The sequence below is a fragment of the Porites lutea genome, chromosome 6 (assembly GCF_958299795.1).
Source record: "Porites lutea chromosome 6, jaPorLute2.1, whole genome shotgun sequence".
In the NCBI taxonomy this organism is placed as follows: domain Eukaryota; kingdom Metazoa; phylum Cnidaria; class Anthozoa; order Scleractinia; family Poritidae; genus Porites; species Porites lutea.
Genome location: NC_133206.1, coordinates 17722542 through 17744483, shown reverse-complemented (window position 1 = coordinate 17744483; position 21942 = coordinate 17722542). Strand labels below are relative to the sequence as shown.

The window sequence follows — 21942 nt, the reverse complement described above, 5'->3', positions numbered from 1 at the left end:
CTTAGCTGCGACTACAAATAATCTCTATAAATAATAGAAAACAGCAACAAGCGAAAAGTAGAAGACACCCCATCTTCTTCGGTTTTTAAAATGAAAGACGATGCAAACCACTCCCGCGCGCGAGGACCCTTCTGGTAGATTGCTTTTAAAACAAGTCGGATTTTAGCTCAAAAATCCGCGAATGTCAGGTTTAACCAGTTTGGGTTATTTGGTAATTGTAAACCTGAGATTCTGTTATCCCCTCTTTTAAGGCCAATAAATGCTAGTAGTATAGGAGGGATGTTTTACTCCGGTTTTTTGCGCAGGAATCTCATTAGCGTGCGCAGGAATACATTAACTAGGTGACGTCATAGGCTATTGTCTTGATCTCATGAATAAAATGCGCAGGAATCTCATTAACTTGCGGTGGAATCTCATTAGAGTGCGGAGGAATAAATTAACGCCAATGACGTCATAACCTTTTGTCTTGATCTCATGAATAAAATGCGCAGGAATCTCATTAACTTGCGGTGGAATCTCATTAAGATAAGGTCGTGTGTTATTTTAAGTTGGCTTAGGGTTTCTAGTTACTTTAAAGTCGATAAACGTCTTCGTTTTCTATTGGTTAGTTAGAAAATAAGAAAAGTTTTCATTGGTTAATTCATAGTGCCTGAGGAGTAAAGTCAAACTTGTCTCTGACTTAAAATCACTGAGACGTAACGTAATTATGCAAGTCCTATTTCCTGCTGCTGCGATTGTCCTGGTTCCGGTTCACTGATTTTTGGCAGGCAAATCGTGCATATTAATAAGGGCAAAGGCCAACTAGCTCTTTTTTATACTGCAAACAATGTTTTACTCACCCCTCTCCTTTTCATTTTTTTTACTTTCCTCCTCCTCCACAATTTTATTATTTTCGTTCCTCAATTTTTTTACTGAACCGCACTCTACAACAATAACAACAACAACAACAACACCAAATGCTTTATTTGCATGACCATAATGGAATTACAGTATTGAAAAGCTATTAGTCTAAATTTAAGTACTAATTCAACTAATTAGTACGTGCAAAACATTACAAAACGTAACAGTTCTCATTCATTCATTCATTGATATTAATTTGGCTCTTAATTCAAAGCATTGCGAGATAAATGAAGAAAAGGTAGGGTTTGGTGGGAGGGGCGAATTTTTCTTCGGCTGACTGTTGCGAACTGACAACCCTTGCATTAATTAACATCATGAGAGATCAAGAATGTCAAATGAGGTTTGAATAGCAGTATTTTCTGCATGTTGATGTTTTCTAAGAGCCTGTTTACGAGGAGAAAGCGTTACTCTTGTGCTTGGGTTACCCAGCAAGCGGGTTAAAGTTAGCTCTTGTTTACAAGCAAATTTCACAGGTAGGGTTACTCTCTCACCCGGGTCAACTTTATCGCCTTTACTGTGATATTCCTTGTAACGTGCAAGATTTGAAATAAAACTTGAAGTTCTCTATGGAAAACATGTTAAACTTCCGAAAAAAAACGTGAAAATATTATCATCGTATGCAGAAAATATCTTATATCGTTCAGAAATTTTGTAATTTAGCATTAAATTTTAGAAATTGGATAATTCCGTTTTAAGCTGGTCACGCATGACGGAGGAAAGTTGTCCCGGGTAGGCGAGTTATCCCTAGCAGAGCATTTACAATGCAGGTAGGATAACCCTAACACTCAGGTAGGTTACCCTAACCCTACCTGCCTTGTAAACACGTCGTGTAAAGAAAGAAGAAATGTGCGAGTAATCCTAGCACCAGGGTTACCCTTCCTCCTTATAAACAGGCTCTAAGACGAGAAATCATGTATAGAAAGTCTCTAGAGTGTTTTGTCACATATGAAAAATTGCGAAAAGCAGCATTCCTACAGTCCCTGTGATCCAAGTGGAATTGCAAATGTATTAATTGCCTTGCTGAATTAGGCATTTTTACACTTCGCGCTGTCTTATATTGTGTTTGGTCTTCTGCTGTTCAGCCTTTTCCGAAATTTTAAAACAACTTGAGAAAGGAGGGTTGGATGAAAGAGTTTTGCGACGAAAAAGACCTGTATAGGACAACGTTTCTAGTGAAGAAACGCGAAAAGAAAAAAAATGTGTTTTCAGTGAACCCCGTCGAAAGAGGTCAAGGCAAAGGTATTTAAAATATATATGTGATGATCTATTTTCCTTTTATATAATTATTTATTAGAGATATTTGTCCCAGCTAAGCCAAATATGTTGAATTATATATGAAAACAAGCCCCATACACAGACACATTTATCATATATTCTGGTTTATACGCCTCTATTTATATAAACTGTTACATTGCTTATTGCTGCTTGATTAGATTTATATTCATTGCCTTTATTCTTTTATATTTATTTTATCATACACGTACATGTTTTAAGGAGGACATTTGTGCTCCTTGTTGTAGTTAGGTGTTTAAATATATTTGATTGACTGATTTGTATGAAATAGTTTAAGTTTGTGCATGACTGTATAGGGAAGCCGGGAAATTGTTATTGCGGGAAGTGTTTGTCTCCAGTGTCAAATCTTAGTGTCATATTTTTATCTGGTCTTGGTTGAGGGAGAAAGAATTATACACTGAAAATTACTTCTGGTGAAACTACAGGGGAATGCGATATGCATGGATTGCCTTCGAAGGTACAGCTCGGCGGGGAGATCATACTCAATAACTTCGGACACCTTCAGGGAATTACGCGCCGGGAAATATTAAGACTGTGAAATATTACTGCCATTGTGGGGTAAATCTAGTACAGGGGAATACTGAATATGAATACCTTCGCCGGGGAAGAATAGCTACAGGGGGACCTTTGGATACCTTCAGGGAACTACGGGGAAATACACAAGACTGTGCATACCTTCGGGGGAATAACTACAGGAGGATACATTATGAGTATAGTATAGTCTCTTGTTACTGAACTAGGAGGCTTTAGTGCTCTAACTAAAGAGTTATAATCACAGCTGAATAACTCTGTCCGTTCTCCCCTGTGACAATCAAAAAGCCTTCAAAAACTTTTTATGCAACAGTTGATAACAGTCAAACCTCTCGTAAGCTGGGTAAAAAAGCAATTTTTGTCATGTCTTATTCTGATCAAATAGCGAATCTGTAATAAAATAGCCTGCGAACAGTCTCCCGCGTGGCGCGGGGCGAAAAAGAAAATTGCGAGCGTGGCCTGGGTCGGGAGACAAAAAGGTGGGGGAGCCTGTACATAGACTTTGCTTTGATGCTTCTCATCCACCCACTTGCAATAATTATCTTGTAAAACATTATCAAGAGAGAATGAACTAAGAGATCAAATCCCCCTTACATCACTCTCTTCCCATGAAAATTATTTTCAATCTATTCTTGGTTCTGTGTCATACTGCATGGTTATTTTAAGGACGCCACATTCAGTTTAGCTTTCGAAAGCGACGGCGACCACCTTTGTGGATCACCAGCTGGTCAGTCTCGGGTTTTCTAATCTTCTCTATGTTTTTTTTCAGCACTTAATCTTACATAAAAGTATTTTAAACCACCCTCCTTCCTGAAAGAATTGAGGATATGAACACATAACATGAGAGTTCATTAGCTTCGAATCACAGGAGTGTGACTCTTAATCAAAATTATTATATTTGCTGAATATTGTTATTGTTTTCGCACAATATGTTGTTAACTGAAAACATAAGTATGCCAGTTTTTTGCTAAAAGTTCTCGTAAGCGACCACTCTTAACAAAATTACCATATGGTAATTTTTTCGAGAGGCCAGTTCTTACAAGCGACCACCTTTAGTTGAGACCACTCCAGTCCCCTTTTTTTTTGCAGGGAAGGGGGCTCAAAATATACGTACTCCATTGGTTTAAGGCACCTCCAATAAGAAACACTATTGCAAAAATCACAGTCACTGGTGTTGTTGGAAGCCATGTTCAGATTGGCCTTTATGGTGCCCCCTCAGTTAAGCGGGCTGACTTGACTCCGTAAAGATCATACGTACTTGTATACTGGGGTCATCTTAACAAACCAAGATATTTTAAATATTAGCATGCCGGCCTCACGTCATTGTCTATAGACATTTTCATTATATCTAGGTTTAGCGCTTTGTCAATGAAAATGGTAGTAATAATAACAATAATATAACGAGATCAATCGCGTCCGACCTTGGGTTCTGTCTTCTTGTTTTGATCAGAGTGAAATTTTGACTTAGTTTCCAGATTTGTGTCTCTTCAAGAAGTCAAAAATCGTTTTTAATTGTCATCATCTTTGGCCAAGTTAGCAGGTGCTACCATATAGCAGATTATAAGATAGGAGACACGAGAGGAGACTGAAGAAATTCCCGTTCGTCGATTGAATCAAATTTAGCTCTGAGACATTCCAAAATTATAAAATTCCCGAATGGCGTATAATTAATTGATTAACAATTACATACCGTGTGGCACTTAAATTTTGCGAGAGCTTATTTTTGTGGATCAATAATTTTATCGTATTTTGGAGAATCAAAGTTTTTACTACAGACGCCTCCTGTCTAGTTTGCTCACTAAAAATTAATTTATGCGATCATTGGCATGCGAGTTCAAATACAAGCGCGTTAAAAAAAGAAAGAAAAGCGGAAAATAAGCTTTCTGTAATGGATCTTTTTCAAAAATACCATAATACTCTCTGTTGCCCCTCCAAAATTTCGCAGAAGCATTGTTTTCAATTTCTCTTGGGGCAGATCATCCATTATTGTTGGTTTGCACATAACGTCACGGCCTTTGTTGTTGGCCATGTTGGTGGGAAGTGAACTCATATTTTTATGTCAATTCTTCGAGAAAAAATTCTTTTGTATTGACCCCCAACATGGCCGTCATGTGGTTGCACAGCAAGAATTGAACCGGCTGGATATATCTTTCGAAGTCTTGTTTATTTCTTTTAATTTCTATTTCTCAGTCTATTTACATTTTTGCAAAATGTAATTTGTCGTACAGGCGTTCCTAAATTTGCATTTATATTAATGTATGGAAAAAAGTTTACAAATCAAACTATAGTTAGAAGAGGAAACTGGTTAGGAAACCCGGCAAACATCAAAGTTGAAAACATTTGTGGTGCTGTAGGTTATGTTGGAATCTCCCTGACCGTGCGCAATCCTCTTGTTTTCGTTGTGCACGGTCAGGTACAAAAAATTAAGCTAACAAAAACCTATAATAAAGGGTTTCCCAACCATTCCACTTTAATTAACTATGATCAAACGCAGAGGCTCGCAGACGCAAACGTTTCTATTGTACTAAAATATGTGGCACTATAGTTATTAAACTGGAATGGTTGGGAAACTCGTTAGACTCCTTTGTTATTTGTTTTTGTTAACATTTTTTTTGGACCTGACCGTGCACAACGTTCAATAGCATTCCTATCATTTTGAACTTACCTACCAATAGAAACATCGCATTAATTTATTCAGTCACGATTTGTGAACAAGAAACGAAGGATTGTGCACGGTCAGGGAACTTCCAACATAAACTACGGCACCATTGTTTTCAACTTTGATTTTTTCCGGGTTTCCTAACCAGTCTCCTCTACTATGGTAGCATAGAATGTACTATTTGATGATCTATGTCATAACATGTCATAATCAAGCGTCCTCAAAAATTGCAGGATAAGCTGGCACTTCAGGAGTAGCCTGATTTGTCGAACAGTCGTTCTTAAATTAGAAAGCACATTAGAGTAATGTGAAAATTATATTACAAATGTACACGTTTATATTGCACTAAAATATGTGGCACAGAATGTACAGCTTCATGATCTATGTCATAACATGTCTTGAAAAACCATGGATATTGACGTATTACCGTCCTACAGCGGGGTACGCTGGTTTGTCAGGCTACCCCTGAGGGCCTCTTCAGCATATATGACAGGGGAGATTAAAGTCTTGTGTCAAATGGTCCTGTTCCATGTTCATCGGCCAAGGTAATATTGATGTACGTTCTCTGCCAAAAAGGGATTAAATAGATAGAAGAATATGTCAAGTAATATATCAAGCATGAGACGCAGTGTTTTATCACCAGATAAAACACTGAAACAAGAAGCGCGGTATAGTATTTTTGACGAACTTCGAGGTGTTTCATCTGGTGATGAAACACTGTATCGAACGCTTGATTTTACTTCTCAAACAAAATGATTTTAGAAGGAGAAATTAAGGATGCAAAAATTAGCAGTTTTTCATCTGATTCCTAAACACTCATTAAACATTAATTTACTTTGTATTTTCTTTATGTACTATTTCGCCCCATTTAAGGGAATTTGGATTCCGAAATCCGGAAAATTTGTTGCTTGTGGAATCCGGAATCAGGGAAATTTTTGTTTATGGAATCCGGGATCCTGGGCTTTGGAATCTCGAATACAGCTCAAGAAATCCCGAATCCCACTAACGATGATTGGAATTCAGAATCCAAGTTCCTCCGACAAAGACTGAAATCCTGTACCTGGAATCCAGAATCCACGGCGTGGAATCCAGAATCCAATACTGTCTTGGATTCCCTTACACGGGGCGAATTATTAATGAATGTGAGAACTATTTTAACGTTAACGCTTAAGCAGGCCGTAGCAAATAGTTCCGCCCACTCGCGCCGGTTCGAACCACCTAGAGTAAGGGATAATGTTTAATACACTCTCTCATCTCTGTCCGTAGCGACTCAATGAAAAAAGAAATATTCTATGGGTTAACACGAAATAACATGACGTGTTTGATTTTTTCAGTCCCTGCTTCCGGCCCAGTTGTTTGAAGGTCGATTAGCGCTTAACCCGGGGTTAAATTAAACCCGCGCTTCTCTTTCTTGTGTTCAAAAGCATTTTCTCGGATTATTTTCTCTGTTCTATTTAGAGCTTTCAATCATCAACTTGCAGACAAAAAGAATTAAAACTGAAATGCTTTTTAAACTTTCAAATCTAAATTCGAATCTCGCACTAACCCTGGGTTACCTTAACCCAGCTTTGAACAACTCGGTCCCGGTGTTTAACCCTTATAATTTGATTGTTCTTCTATCATTCGAGTTTCATTTGCTTAGCCTTCTTTCTTACAGATATTGCTCCTTTGTATCTTTATATCGACAAAAATTGTGCCGGTGACATTTTTTCTGAGATCGAGGTTGTTTAATACCGACACTCGCCTCCCACGCAGGCGTTTTTTGGGGAGCTGGTCTTTAATAGTTCAAAGTACAAGAAAGAACAATGAACACTAACTAGTTGTTTGATTACAATGTATCCTTCTTCTTTGGCAAAGTCCACTGTAACTTAGCATGATACATTACTAGACTCCACAAAGGTTCCATTCATATTATCACATGCTCATCATCCACATGTGCTCCTCTTTTTGCCGTACACTGTCCTTTCCCAGTCAGTTCTCTTAGTGCTTCGGTTCATTCACAACAGCGTTTTTTCCCTCCCACCCACCCTTTGTTCTGACTAGAACCTTTGTTTAGCTCTCCGATTAATGCTTATGTTGACTACATATTTAGCACGACGGACCAGAACGTGTTTCAAGCAGATCATTATTTTATTCCCCTATATCTATAGGTATCCTTAAGATTAATCATTTATATTATGGCGTTATACTTGACAAGGTCTCATTCCTTCATTAGGTTCCGGGGATGTGGAACTGCTGTCTTGCTTCCCAATAAAAGGAGTGGCAGGGAAGTGCAACCCGTGGCTGCACTTTACCCCACAGTAAGGCTTAGCCCTTGGAGACAGGTCCGGAAAAATATCCACTCCAGGGTGTGGACCCCCGGTTCCACCTGATCTGCACTCCACCCAGGAGGGCCACCCCTCCTGGTTCCCCTTAGTTCCTTGTGACTGGGGGATATGGGCCTCACCCCCGAAGATTGATCAGGACTCCTGTCCAGGGTGGCTACCCCCGGTACCACTCGATCTTGTCTTCCCCCAGGAGGGCTTCTCTCCCGGCCCCTTACCCCTAGATTTAAGCGCTTCCCTGCCACCAGAATTTTGCCCATTACCTTTTGTGTATTTTCTCAGTGGTACCCGACATAGAGCCTTTATGCGAAAACACTACCAATTGGAAGAGTTTATTCATAGAGTCTCCTTGAAATTCGCTTAATTAATGAAGTTATTTTTTAGGTAAGAAAAAGTACTTCATCAATTATACCCTACAACGGTTAGCCACTCTGTTTCAGCTTTACGTTCTTATATAATTAACTTATTAATCAGATTATTGACTTTATTCAACAAACGGAATACGCAATAGTCGGCGCTTTCCGTCTATACACAGTATTCAAGGCGTATTTACAGGTCTAAAACTGAACAGGATTTGTACCAATGCAACCTTCTGTGTGGTCGCAAAACAAAATCGGATCAGCTGAATTCACTCTTACAGTGTAATTATAAGCTTCCGGGATCGTTTTTAACAACTGCATATATCTACCCTTTACTTACAGGGAGTTATTATCTGTAAATCCTTACCTCCTGCTCTTCGAGTATTTGACGAAGAATTACAGAAAGTTCTTCAAAAGAAGGGCGATTATCGGGGGAGTGCTGCCAACACTTGAGCATGACGTCGTAACTACAGAAAAACGCAAGAAACAGTACAGTATCTTAGTTTGACAGGATGATCATCATTGTAATCCCATATATATTAAAATAAATGCATCTCTCATTACTCCTCGCCGCTAGACAGTTTCACCAGAATGACGTCTGAGTTGCAAAAAAATAAAACCTTATTAGTTCTGGCATTAGCAGCACAGCCAGGCACTTTCTGTTCCCCTCTTGTTTCTCAAAATCCTCCTTCCCGACCTAGTACAGTTAGAGAAGTTTGCTTCTCTTCTTTCCCAGTTTCATTTAAGACAGTATTTTCCCCCTTAGCTCCCCCTTATCGCCACCTTTTTTACTCTGTCGTCCACGTTTCTTCACCGCTACAGAGTTATGTATTATTCATCGCAACTCTTTGTCAAGTGCTTAAGAAGGATTTGGCGATAGTCCATGTACTTATCCAGTCTTTTTATAGTTACTCAGCTCTTTTCAAAGTCACTGACTGTATAAGATCAGACCAGCCATGGTTATCATACACTTTCATATCCTTTTCTTCCCTGTCCTGTTTTCTTTTTTGCGAGCCCTCATCTCACTCAGCAATTTCAGCTCTTCACACTGCTTTACAGACTCTACCAGTAAATCTAATGACACACAATTAATTAACTAGTAAGTTCTGTCTTCTTGCTGTCCTCAATAGTAGTTGAAGTACTGAAGACATCTAAGTAATCGCCTTCTCTTGACTCCTCTATGAGCAGACGAGGTATTCGCTATTTGTCTTTTTCTTTATAGTTTTTTAGGTACCTCTCTTGAGGGTGATTATATTTTTCAAACACCCCCTTTTCAACATTTCAAATTTTTTCGGTCTCTCCCAATTTCTTATGAGAGTTCCCTCCAACAAGTTTTTGTGAACGCTCCCCTACATACCTTAAAATTCCGTATATAAGCCCCTCCAAATATGAGCCCCTCGAACTCATAACACAAAAAACCCTCCGTTAAATCGCCCCTCCAAATATAAGCCCCCCGGGGGCGTGTACTTGGAAATTGCCCACTAATACAAAGTAAAACAAAGCAAAAACGGTAAATTTCCTTCCAACTGTAAGGCTAGCCCAATCGATTTTGAAACGCAAATGCCCCTCCTGATATAAGCCCCTCCAAAAATAAGCCCCTCAAAAACGGCCTTTGAAAAATATTATCCCCGGGGCTTATTTTCGGATTTTTACGGTATTCCATACTGATGACGTAAATTTATCAGATCAGGAGCTCGGATTGGTCACCTAGTTTTCCTTTTTTTTTCAGCATTTTTTTACGAACAACACAGAGGTCGTATTTTTAAGGTCACAAAGATCCAATGTAAACGCTTTAAATGTATCAAAAAGCAGTCAAGTAGCAGACAAGTTTGGTGCGAATTCGCAGCAAAACTAGAAATTTCAATTTAATTGATCTAGAGAAACAACAAAATAACCCCAAATTAATTCAAATTTGAAACTTGCACCCAGTACTGAACTTTCAAACGTAATTATCTGAACAGTCTTTCTCGTTTAAATGTCCAGCCAAGCGGCGGGAAACGATATAGGAGACAAATGCAACAAACGATTTCTTTACGTTCTGATATTGACTTGCACAGCCGATGATTTGACCTCAAGATATTTGGTTTCCGATTACATTGCAAGCTACAGAAACTCTAGAATGGTTTGCAGACCTTGTGAAATATGTTACCATGTGTGTCAATATAAAACTTACAATTCTTCAGAACAATGAGCGGGTTTCTCCAATCGAGCGCCCTCTAACAGCAATTCATGAAGCTCCACCAATCCAGTTACTCCCCTGTAAGGCAGCTCTCCTATAAAGGACAGGTTTCGGAGGGTTACTATCTTGTTGATATATCCCTTTCCAAGTAGCTGTCAGAATCGTCTCAATCACCCCTGACGAATTTGGACGAATAATGAGACAAACAAAACCCAATCTAAATATGATCTTCTTCTTGTATCAAGATTCTAGTTTAAAGCCTGGCAAGCTTGTTCAACCCTGGTTGAACCAGGCTTACCTGGGTTTTTGAAATGAAAAGCAAAAATGAAAACCTGGGTAACCGCAGGAGCCCATAACCCGGAGCGTGCAACTGCCACAAATTCGTGCAACGGCGTTTTTACAAGTGAGCTTATTTTTAGATAAGCGTTTCCCGCGAAAAATGACTGTTGTCGCTAGGACCTTTTCACAGTCGGCTGTTTCGAAGATGATTTCGATTTCCTTTTGTGTGAATTATGCGTTGTTGTTGATGAAGTAGACGTCCCTGGCTCTTCTACGTTTTGCAGATCTTCCTCTGAACTGCTAGTTTCCGTGTAAATACTGAAATTGTCGCTTGAAGTACTGTCAGAAGAATCCTCTGAAGATTCCTCACGTGCGTCCGCCATGCTTTTTTTTCAATGTGAAGGGGTTGTCCTGGTTATTAAAAGTTCACTATTGATAACGCACTTGCTTCTGACTGGCTTTTCGAAAGCAATTGCGGGAAAAGCTTATCCAAAAATAAACCTACTTGCGAAAACGCCGTTGCATAGGCGAAGTATGGAAGTTAGACACTCCGGTTTTTGGGCTCCTGGTAACCGTTATTTTACTAGTCTTTCGGTTGAGGTAGTTGAGCGGGTTGTTTGAGTTCTACCCATCGCCCAAAAGTCCGTATTAATGTCTACCATTTCATAAATCGCCTCAATCGCCTGAACACTTTCTTGAGACGACTAAGGTCGTCAGCACGGAGTTTTTAAGTGAAGCAGCTAATATCGTTTATAATAATATTCTACTTTGAGATGTCTTCGAAAGACAAGTAGCATTAGAATTATGTTAAGCAGGTAAAAAATGCTGTTTTTTTCTGTTCAGGGAAATCTTATATCCTTTCAAGTTCAAGAAATCATTACTTATTGGAACTTACCAAGTGTAACAATTTCCCAAAGAACGACACCGAAGGACCATCTGTTGGTGATATAAATCATTTAAACTATCAAAACATATTAGAAGTTAGAGATGCAAACACATGCAGTGATGACTGTACAAATATGTGAACTTTCCAGTTACACACATATTTTGAAATACTAGTACAACTTACACATCTCCTTTGATGGTACTGATTCCCTTCAAAGCTTCTATAGACATCCAAAGCCACGGAATTCTCCCCTTGCGTATAACGATAACGACCACTATTAGATGGTGTTCTGAGTAATAGCTTCTTTAAAATATAAGATGTAATATGCCTTCTATTTCCTAACTTCCTGTATTTCTCAATATAGCTACTTGGCTTGAAGAGACACAGTTAAGTTATTTATGACTGCATATGAATAGCTATCAGAACTATCCCAACGAACTGTACCAGCTTGGCCAGTGGGCCAATGGCTTCTTTGTAGGTGTTAACTTGAGTCACGTGGTAAAAAGCCTTGCTGAAGAGGAAGAAACGCACAGGACAAACAGACAGGTTTCAGAATTGCAAATGGAAATAATCATTTTAAATAATGTAAGCTCTTTGTTTCTCTTGCCCACAAACGTTTCTTGTTCTCCAGCATAACGTTTTGGTACACGCGACTGTCCATCTGCAATCCCATTACAAAAAAAAAAAATTCTGTTTTGATCGTAAAATGTCGAAAAGATACAAGAAACAGTTACTAAGAACTTTTTACCTGCGTGGTCTTAATGTAGTGTCCATCTCTGGATATGTCACGCGACATTCCGAAATCAGCAACTTTTGCCACCAGGCCGCCTCCAACCAAAACATTTCTAGAAGCAAGGTCACGATGGGCACACTGTGTTTGCAAAGAAAAAATAATATAACAACAACAACACTGAACAACAACAACAATACATTTACATGAAGGTCTAAATTGATCACCGAAATCCTCTTGGGCTGGCGCCAGTTGTTAAAAAGGTGGATAACGCAAACCACCGGATAGATCTCTATCCAGCCTATAGTAAGAACAATTGGTTTCTCCTATACCACTGGATCGCTATCCAGATTTTGACCAACTGGAGCCAGGTTATTAGTTGCGGCGTTTTAGTAGTACTTTTGGGGGTTTTGACTGTTAAGAGTTAAGATCCCTCTGAGACTGTTCATTAAGATTTCACGATCGGGGCCACGGAACGCCTATAATGACTGGATTTTACGAATTACAGACGAGATTGATTTTTCTGCAAAATAAATGGACTAATTAATGAATTAACCTTCCTTTAAGCTCATAGACATTTGAAACTTATGCCATCATGCAAGGTATATATAGCCCTCGGGTCTCAAGTAACTGTCATATATGAGTGGAAAGTAGTTTTATTTTAATGGATTGGTTTAAGAAGGATTTATTTTTCATTTAGGAAAAAAGTTCACAATTTTTTAGTGCTAGTATAATTAACGACTGCTTTTTTCTAGTCAAATTTCGTTATAAGATTGTTCAGCTATCACTTTCAATATTTACTGCTCACTCAAGACATTGATTTCAGTCTTACCTTTTTACTTTCCAAGTGCTTCATACCATTAGCAACGTCTAACGCAATCTTTAAAAGTTCCCTCTCAGTCAGCCGCGACCAAATGTTTGAGTAAGTTGGAAGGTCTCTCTCGGGTTGAACATGACTACTGCGGAGTATTTTATCAAGGCTTCCACCAGAAACCAGCTCAACAACAACACAAAGCGGCTCTGCCAAACAACAAAAAAAAGTATTGATAAATCAGAAGATGGAAAGTAAATACTCTAGATAGTGAGATATAAAAGTTGGTTTAGAAAGTATATATTAAATGGATGGATGCCTGGGTGTTAAGATAATTCATAGAGGATATTGCATGGCCGCGCGGAGATACGAAATTTCGTATCTCCAAGCGGCCATGTAATGCTCTATTTATTATATAAACACTAATGAAATACCAAACCATTTCACTTTAATAGTTTTTTGGTGTGAAAGGTGCGATTTATTATGTAGCCATAACAAAGGTGATATTTTCACATGTGAAGATATCAAGTTTTCGCGCGAAAGCTCTCCTGGTATTTCATTGGCGTTAATATAATAAAGAGTAATATTACATTGATCTGAAGGCCCCCTGTTTTGTGTTGTAGAGTTTTCTGAAATATGAGAATTAACTGCAACGCATGCCCTATATTCAACAACAACAACAAAAATAAATAATAAAAAAGATAATAATGATAATAATAATAATAATAATAATAATAATAATAATAATAATAATTAAAAATAATAATAACAACAATAATAAAATTTAAAGGTAGTTTCAGCGGAAACTGTTTCAGGTCTAATCAAGTGATGTGTGCCTAGTTCTAGCGTATGTTCTAAGGTGACGAGAGATTTTTTTATCTTTCAAATTTTCAAGCATTTGCTAAAGCTCTCGTTTTGCAAAGTAAAAGGATGCCCCAGTAGAGTTTCGTCACCTGTAGCTGTGCCTTGCCACAGCCCCGATTACAATTCATAAGTGTGTATGTCTTAATGGAATGTCTGTCTACACCCTTGTTGAGATTCGTTGTTTTCAATTGTTCCAACGCTTATGATCAAGAAATGGGATTCCTCCAAGAAGCAAGCTAACGCCCTAAGAAAGTTTTATAAAATTGACGCGCAAGTATATATTTTTATTCGCGTGGCTCATGGTGATTCGACTACGCTCAGACTTTCGTTACCTTCAAATGTACAAGCTCCAACCAAGCTCACTATATTTGGATGTCGGCCAACGTGAATGAGGATTGATAATTCACGAATGAGTGCTATTCTATCTTGCTGATCAGCATTTTCTAAAAAAGGAAGGAACGTGCAGCTAACATAGCAAACATAGTGTGAAGGGCCATGGTTGTACACAAAAATAGAAAAAATCACAGCCAATATATGTTAACTGATATATGAACACAGCCGACTCAAGTTCAGCTGGTGTGTTTGGACCAAAACAAGGCAACACCAGTCTTCTAATTTCCCTGATAGTGAATAAAGAGGTCATTTGCAGTGTTTTAGAATTAAAAAAAGAAAAAGTGGGGTGCTGAAAGTGTGGGATACTGAAACAGAAACAACTGAGGTTGATTGAAAGTGAATTTACCACCTCAAAAATAATTGGAAACTTAAAGCTTGATTCCTAGCACTCTGACGCCCTTCGCATACCAACAGAGCAATTCTTTCGCTTGCTCAATTTTTGCGTACTCGAGAAAGACCCTGCCTGAATTGAGTAGTAGTCCTAATAGTGTTCTCGTTCCAGCTAGAGCTGCGATCCTTAGCCTAATAGCGGTGCACGTGGCACAGAGAGCTAAGTTATGACCATCGGTTTTCCACAAACGGATGCTTCCGTCGGAGAAAACAGTTTCACGAGTCAGAGAAAATAAGATAATCTGTTCAAGAGGTTCGGGCTGCGGCGAGTTGAAAGGCTTGAAACGACTCAGGCAGAGCCTCCTATTCTGCCCCTCGATCAAGGGGAGGCTCGTAGGGTAGCTCTTTGTCAAAGCGAGGTTGTGTACGGTTTCTGTATCGAATGAACAAGGAGTGCATGTACCCGTTTTCAGACAAAAAAGGTAATGTCAGATAACATCAAACTTGATTTTGAAGTTCCAGTTATGAAATCGGGACATAAAACGCTTACATAAGCTGCACATACCTAAAACATATGCCTCAACTTATTAATGGTAAACAAAACTTATAAAAACTAACAAAGCGAACCTTTAAGTCTTTTAACAGCCACGGGAAGCTGATTTCCGTCAGTTCGTAAATACACTCCTTTGGTTACAATACCAAACTCCCCTCCTCCAAGCTTTTCTTCTGTTATAACTAGCCTATTTCGAGGGATTTCCCAGTTTCGATTTTCTGTGTCCATGCCTTGTAAGTATAATTCGTTGTCGATGGCTTCTTCTTGACCATCCGTGGTAGACAGCGTGCTCTCCTGAGTGGAATCTGTGCTGATAGTGCTAGTAGATTGACTGATTCGCAGCTGGTTAATGAATTCTGGGTCATTTCTTATTTTCAACTCGATAAATTCTTGCTGCGTCTTGACCAGCTAAATTTAATTGAAATTATGGGCTAAGGTTAGAATCTGACAATTCTGTTGTTGCTTAATACAATTTCAAGGCGAACTTTTAGCTTCTCGAAGGAGTGTATTTGGGGGAGGGGTGACGGGGGTCAATTATGCACATGTATGGGTAAGAATTCTTTTCCAAGACTATTGGAAGTGCGCAATTTACATTTAACTATGCTGATTGTAAACAAGTCGCGGATGTCATATATGAAATGCCTTCTAATAAGGCTCCTGGGATTGACAAGGTGCCAACTCTAGTCCTTAATGACAGCCTGTTGATCACACTCCCTTTTATTACGTCAATCATCAATGCTTCTCTTTTTTAGCTTCAACATTCCCAGAGGTCTGGAAAACTGCCGAAATTACACCTATTCCAAAACAAGGCAACCACGAACTTCCTAACAACAAAAGACCAATTTCCCTGCTACCTGCATTGTCAAAGGTTTGCGAGAGAGTGGCTTATAATCAGTTTGTCACCTATTCGACAAATAAGGAAAGGCTTACCACAAAACAAAGCGGGAACAAAAAATGGTTCTCCATTGAGACATCTTTAATTCATACAACTGATGCATTTCTCAAAGGAATTGATGATAAGAAATTGACTGCCTAGGTGCTTTTAGATATGAGTAAAGCATATCCGACAGCGTTGACCACTAGATATTGTTACGTAAAATACAAAGCGTTGGCGCCTCAACCAGCGCGCTAAAATGGTTTAACAGCTACCTTACAAATAGATACCAAGTTGTATGAATTCATAGTTCCGTTTCTGATCCTCTTCCAGTTAAATGTGGCGTTCCTCAAGGCAGTATTCTAGGCCCCCTTTTATTTAGCATATACGTAAATGATCTACCAGAAGTTCCAAGGCATTGCTCTACAGAATGTTATGTAGACGATGCAAAACTGTTTGTTTCTTTTACTTTACACGACTCCCAACGGATTGTCCAAGAAATGAATGAAGATCTCCTGCAGGTGCGCAACTGGTGCTTCGGAAATCGGCTACTACTGAATCCAGACAAGACAAAATTAATTGTTTTCGGGAGCCGACAGATGACCTCTAAGCTTCATGAATTTCACTTGTCTTTGTTGGGAGAGGACATTTCCCCAGTGCAATCAGCGAGAGATCTTGGCGTGATTTTTGATCCGAACTTAACATTTGATAACCATATAACGACCTCACTGTCGGAATGTATCGCACGTCTAGCGCAAACTAACTGGGTCAAACATTGCTTAGACAAAAATACGTTGTTAACCGTAATTTTTATACATGCCTTAGTCTTTAGCAAAATGTACTACTGTTCGAATGTTTGGGCAAATTCCACAAATAAGAACGTTTCAAAATTGCAGGCCGTTCAAAACTTTGCTTGCCGAATCGTCAGGGGTGCGAAAAAATATGATCATGTAACACCCCGCTTAAAAGGCCTGTCTTGGTTGCCTGTTAAGGATCAACTGTACTATCGCCAAGCTATTATGGCCTTCAAATACATGACCGGTCAAGCCCCTTAATATCTTACATCCCAATTTATTACCAGTGAGCAAGGTAGCGAACGAACAACTCGGAGTAGCCAAAAGCTAAACATCCCTCTTTGCAGAACTGCCTCCGGACAGAGAACCTTTTATTACAGGACTGTTAAATTTTGGAACAATTTGGAATCTTTTCTTAAGTTAAGCCCATCTGTTGAATTTTTTAAACGATCCTTAAAGGGCCAGCTTTTAGATAATTTTGTAAATACTTCTTAGTTAAGTTTAAAACATTAAAATTAGTAATTAGCTAACATTGTAATTAGTATTAGATTAAGTGTTGTAATCAGTTAATTATAAATAATGTAATATAATCATTGTTCCTGAAAAGCCCCTTTGGGGAGGTAACAATAAAGTATGTTATGTATGTATGTATGTACTATTACTGCGACGGAATTTGATTTACAATTCTCTCTTTTTGTTTTAAAATCAATCAAGTATAAATTTCTGGATTTGCATAGGTTCAAGCTTATTTGTTGTAATTTTTTGTAGGAGGCAGCGTGGCTGAGTGTTCAGCGCGTCGGACTCGCAACCCGACGGTCCCGGGTTCGGGTCCTGCTCTGGTAGGGGCGTAGCTTTTCTTATGGTCCGTCGCTAAATCTATGTATTAGAGGTAAACATGGAAAGAGACCATGCTCAAATGGCCCTGTTAGATCTTTTTTTTCTTTCGGTAACCTATATGAGACAGAAAAAAGACTTATTGGCTAAGACATAGAGGATATTACATGGCCGCGCGGAGATACGAAATTTCTCTTCAAGTGTTGAAAAATATTTCACGAGTGAGCGCATTCATTGGTGTTTATATAATAAAATCTAGTAATATATTTTTCTGTATTGTTATCCATTTGTCATATTTTTCTAAATCAAATGAAAACATTCTATGCCTCCTTAAAATAGTTTGACTCGATTAATAATCAGTCCAATTCATGAACTATTTTATTGCCGGCCCAAGGAAGGGGATCCAGGCTAAGACAGTTTGCTCCTGCATTCCACGATCTCAGATTCCAGGTACTGGATTCCCCATTTTTTGTCAGTGGAATGTGGATTCGGCATTACTTAAGCTGTATTCTGGATTCCAAAGGCTAGGATCAGAACTCCACAGGAGAGATTTCTCGGATTCAATTCCGGATTCCAAAAGCACAAATATCATATTTCATGAAGCATATTTCATGTCCAATAATGAGAGCAAGGTATTAAGGGCCATTTATACGAGGAAAAATAGGACGCGTCTTACATAAGACGCGAACTGTGGCATTTATACGAGCATGTCTTATCTAAGACGAAAGCAGTTCGTATAAATAGTTCACGTCTTATTTCTGTTCTTGCCTTGTTTTCATGTGAATGTTGCCAGTAGCAACGGCAATCCACCATGGCGCGCCAAAAAATAACGCATGTGTACTGTACGTTCGCGTCTTGTGTCAGACGTAGCCTCCCACGCAGACGTTCTTACGGGTTCGTAGGAACGCGTGACGAACCCCTAAGAACGTTTGCGTGGGAGGCTAGTTTTATTCATGCTTTGTTGTTGTTTTTAGTTATTTTTCTCAAAATTTCCCGTTGCGTGCCCCTGAGTCCTGCGTCAGTGACACAAGCATTCAGTCTTGTGCATTGTACGTATTTGTTATTATTAACAATAGATATAAACAAATGAATAATCGTTTCTTTCACATACCTCCAAATTACGTTGGCTGTTGGCCCTCATCCACCATTTTTGTTTCAATACGATGACGATCATGACAACAACAAGTACAGCTACAATTCCGACAATGATAGATGGCCAGAGTAGTTGAGACATACCATCGTCCCCGGAAGCTAAAAGCACATATAGCTGATTTAATATTAAGGCTAGTGGGGTTTTCTTTATTCCACATTTTTTTATTTATTCTTTTTTCTATTCGTTTGAGTCGGACCAGATTTAGACTTATCTCTTTATTTCTGCATAGGTGAGTTCGCATGTGAGGTGCTGAGTTAAAATTTCCATCATTTTAGTCTTCTTTTTGAACTCCATGAAAATGTGTCAAAAAATATTTTCATGGAAGATTTTTCAATCTGACCGAATCCAGAATACTGGTGTAGTTCAGGTAAAGGTCACTTATCATTTGATGCATGCTAGAGCGATATACCAGGGTAGTAGTGGAAACAACCAATGGATTAAATTCTTAATCTGTTTACTACTGTGAAAGGTTTGAACCCAGGAGTCATTTCATAAGTAGGTTGGGTATTATCGTCCGGGTGAACGGCTGAGACGAAAGCAGTCGGTTTATCATCAAAACTGTGTTAAATATAACAGACTTTAAAGCCTCTTGAAAGCTTGGAACATATTTTATCTTGCTACCTTTTAGGGTTGATAGAGACTTTGGAGTGGGTATCTCTGCGAACGTCAAAGCTGCTTCGCTGGAATAAGTTCTTCCCATTGTATTTGTTGCCACACACATATAATTAGGATTCTCTTCCTTTATAGTATGTAAAACAAGGTTGAGAGTAGAAACACTTCCATTGCTGGTCACGGAGTCGTTGACGACTGTCGAGTTGTTTCTTAACCAGATTATAACTGGAGGAGGGAAGCCTTCTGCAGCACATTTTAGAGCTACAACTGCAGTTCCAGATTGTAATTTCACAGTACTGTCTTGGGGATGCATTGTGAAGAAGGGCTTCCACAACACTAAAGAATAAAGCAAGAGAACGAATATTAATGATATATATAAAATCTCCCATTTGCCCGCTCGGAAATTTTGGCGGGAAACAGTTTTATTATTAGATGTCATGTTGTAACCCCGAAGTAATTTCCAGCTATAATTATAGTACCCAGTACTTGTTAGTTTTATGGAGGGCCCCTACCTTATCTTTTCTCTGAAGCACTGGACATATCCTTGAAACAAAAATGATATTATTTACCTGTGAGAGTTGCAGTCGATGACCTTTTCCAACCAGCAAAATTGCTCGCCTCACACCAGTACTCCCCTCTGTCTTCTCTTTTGATCGACTCAAAACGTAACAGGGAATGACCCTTGATAGTACTAATTGAAGAATGCAGGAGGGGACTTCCATTCTTAAACCAAGTGATGGTTGGCAGCGGAATTCCGGATGCTTGGCAAGTCAGGTTGAATTTGCTTGTGGAGGGAACAGTAACTTGTCGAGGCAGATCGAGAGAAAAAGTTGGTGATAGTGGGTCTGAATCATAGAGGAAATTTTAATAGTTTAGATTATCGTAGTTTACAAAAGGTTTACCAAATTACTAGGCCAGCTTACCCTTTATTTTGTTTGTGTTTTGTGCGGGTAAAGCAGTTATTTTGTACTAACGTATTTTGCCAAAAATGATTACGGAAAAGTATCCCAGAAAGGAAAATGGGTAACAAGCAAGCGTAATTGCGGGAAAACGGTAAGCATAGATTCACCATACTTTGTTCGTACAGTCCATAATATTACTAGTGCATACACAACAAAAGCAAACCCACATTTTTAAAAACTAACGCGCGTACGTTCTTGATTAGCGCGCCCGGCTTTATAACCTGTAACGGGCCATGGTATCAGTCATATATAGTTACTAAGAACTTTAATTGTTACCAGCCCTAAGGCGTTCAAATTGTTGAATGATTGCGCCCTTTTCTACGTCATGGTTTACTTAGGAGCTAGCCTTTTTTAGCGTCTCTTTTTTCTTGCCATTTCACTAACTGAGGAAACAGTCATACTCTTAACCAAGTTAAAAGCGAAGGAAGGATAGGCTGTCAGGACTTCAATTACTACCAGCCCTTTCAAATTGAATAAATGTAACTGGTATTACGTCCTGGTTTTCTAATCAAGTCTCTTCTTTCTTCTCGTTAATTTGCCCAGAAAAAGCCCTGCGAAAGAGGAATTGAAAAATTCAAAATATTTCCCCGATTCTGATTGGCTAAAAGCACACGCATAATTCACTATAACCAGTTACGGATGACCAAAATTGGAAGGATTTTGTGTTTAACAAGGAAATGACGTCAAAAATGCAGCGTTCTTGCAGGCTAAGGCACCGTTAACCAAGATGACCTGGGGACGAGGTTGAGTTTGTGAAAAAAAAAATGGCGGACATTTCACTCGTTTCAAGAGTAAGAAGTAGGCGAAATTATAGCTAAAAACATGGCAAGAACAGCAAGAACACAACTCGAAGGGCGACATCTGCTATTTGTAGAACATTTGCGGAGCTGAAAATCCCTAAACGTAAACGTGCACTATCGAAGGTGAACTTAACATCGATGGAGGTAAGCATGATTTAGCCATGTTTTTAAACTAGGAATTATTTTGAATGAATAAAAAAAGAGTTATTGAATTCGGCTTTCGTATCATATGAAAAATTATGGAGATCTCGGGGGGTGTTACACGCCGCGGCCTACGGCCTCGACGGATAACATCCTCCTCGATCTCCATAATTATTCATAAGATACTCAGGCTCATTCATTAATTGTTAATTATAATACATAGTGATGATGATAATGATAACGATAATAACAAGGGGTTTAAAAACGCATTTTACAACGCATGTACCGATTAAATTAGGACATTATCAGAATTATGAACGAACAGATTAAAATGAAGCTGCTATATACCTTTGAATTCCAGCTGGATAGACCCCAATGTGCAGGCCCAGGAGTTTCGAACCCAGCAGATGTATTCTCCAGAATCGCTTTTTGATGCATTGCGGATGACATAGGAGCAAACCTTTCTTTCTTCTCTATCGCTGCGTTGACCGCCGCATTGATTCTTTTTTCTGCCATTCAAATAGAATTCGACCGAATACGGCAGGGAGGTATCTGGATCTCCGAGATATTGCCTTGCACGCTCGGCGGTGCAAACTATTGTTATGTTGTAGCCCACTGGCACCACGTACTCATCCGGGAATTCAAGGATGTTGATAGTCAGCAAAGGAGCTAGAGGAACTG

At 39.0% G+C, this 21942-nt stretch overlaps 1 protein-coding gene across 2 annotated transcripts; it reads right to left on the bottom strand.

The window, feature by feature from the left end:
- Positions 1-4886: 4886 nt before the first annotated feature.
- Positions 4887-21942, bottom strand: LOC140940018 (fibroblast growth factor receptor 1-like). Of its 2 annotated transcripts, XM_073388879.1 has the most exons (13): positions 21610-21942; positions 19928-20203; positions 19368-19694; positions 18705-18844; positions 15166-15499; positions 14148-14258; positions 12973-13160; positions 12159-12281; positions 11594-11661; positions 11420-11460; positions 10240-10339; positions 8434-8533; positions 4887-5948 (listed from the first exon to the last, which is right to left on the bottom strand). In XM_073388879.1, exons 3-13 carry the CDS (start codon positions 19669-19671, stop codon positions 5883-5885), a joined length of 1575 nt encoding a protein of 524 aa, XP_073244980.1. In that variant the 5' UTR covers positions 19672-19694; positions 19928-20203; positions 21610-21942; the 3' UTR covers positions 4887-5882. The 2 variants fall into 2 exon arrangements, 1 of the variants encoding a protein (XP_073244980.1); XR_012166286.1 differs by lacking the exon at positions 4887-5948 and having other exon boundaries at positions 11420-11485.

Excerpts from the sequence above, each read along its gene's own strand:
- LOC140940018 (XM_073388879.1), bottom strand. The coding sequence starts at position 19,671 with ATGCATCCCCAAGACAGTACTGTGAAATTACAATCTGGAACTGCAGTT. Across the intron at positions 14,259-15,165 it reads GGCTGTTAAAAGACTTAAAG|AAAATGCTGATCAGCAAGAT; the intron begins GTTCGCTTTGTT and ends TTCCTTTTTTAG. Across the intron at positions 13,161-14,147 it reads TGGAGCTTGTACATTTGAAG|AGCCGCTTTGTGTTGTTGTT; the intron begins GTAACGAAAGTC and ends GTTGTTTGGCAG.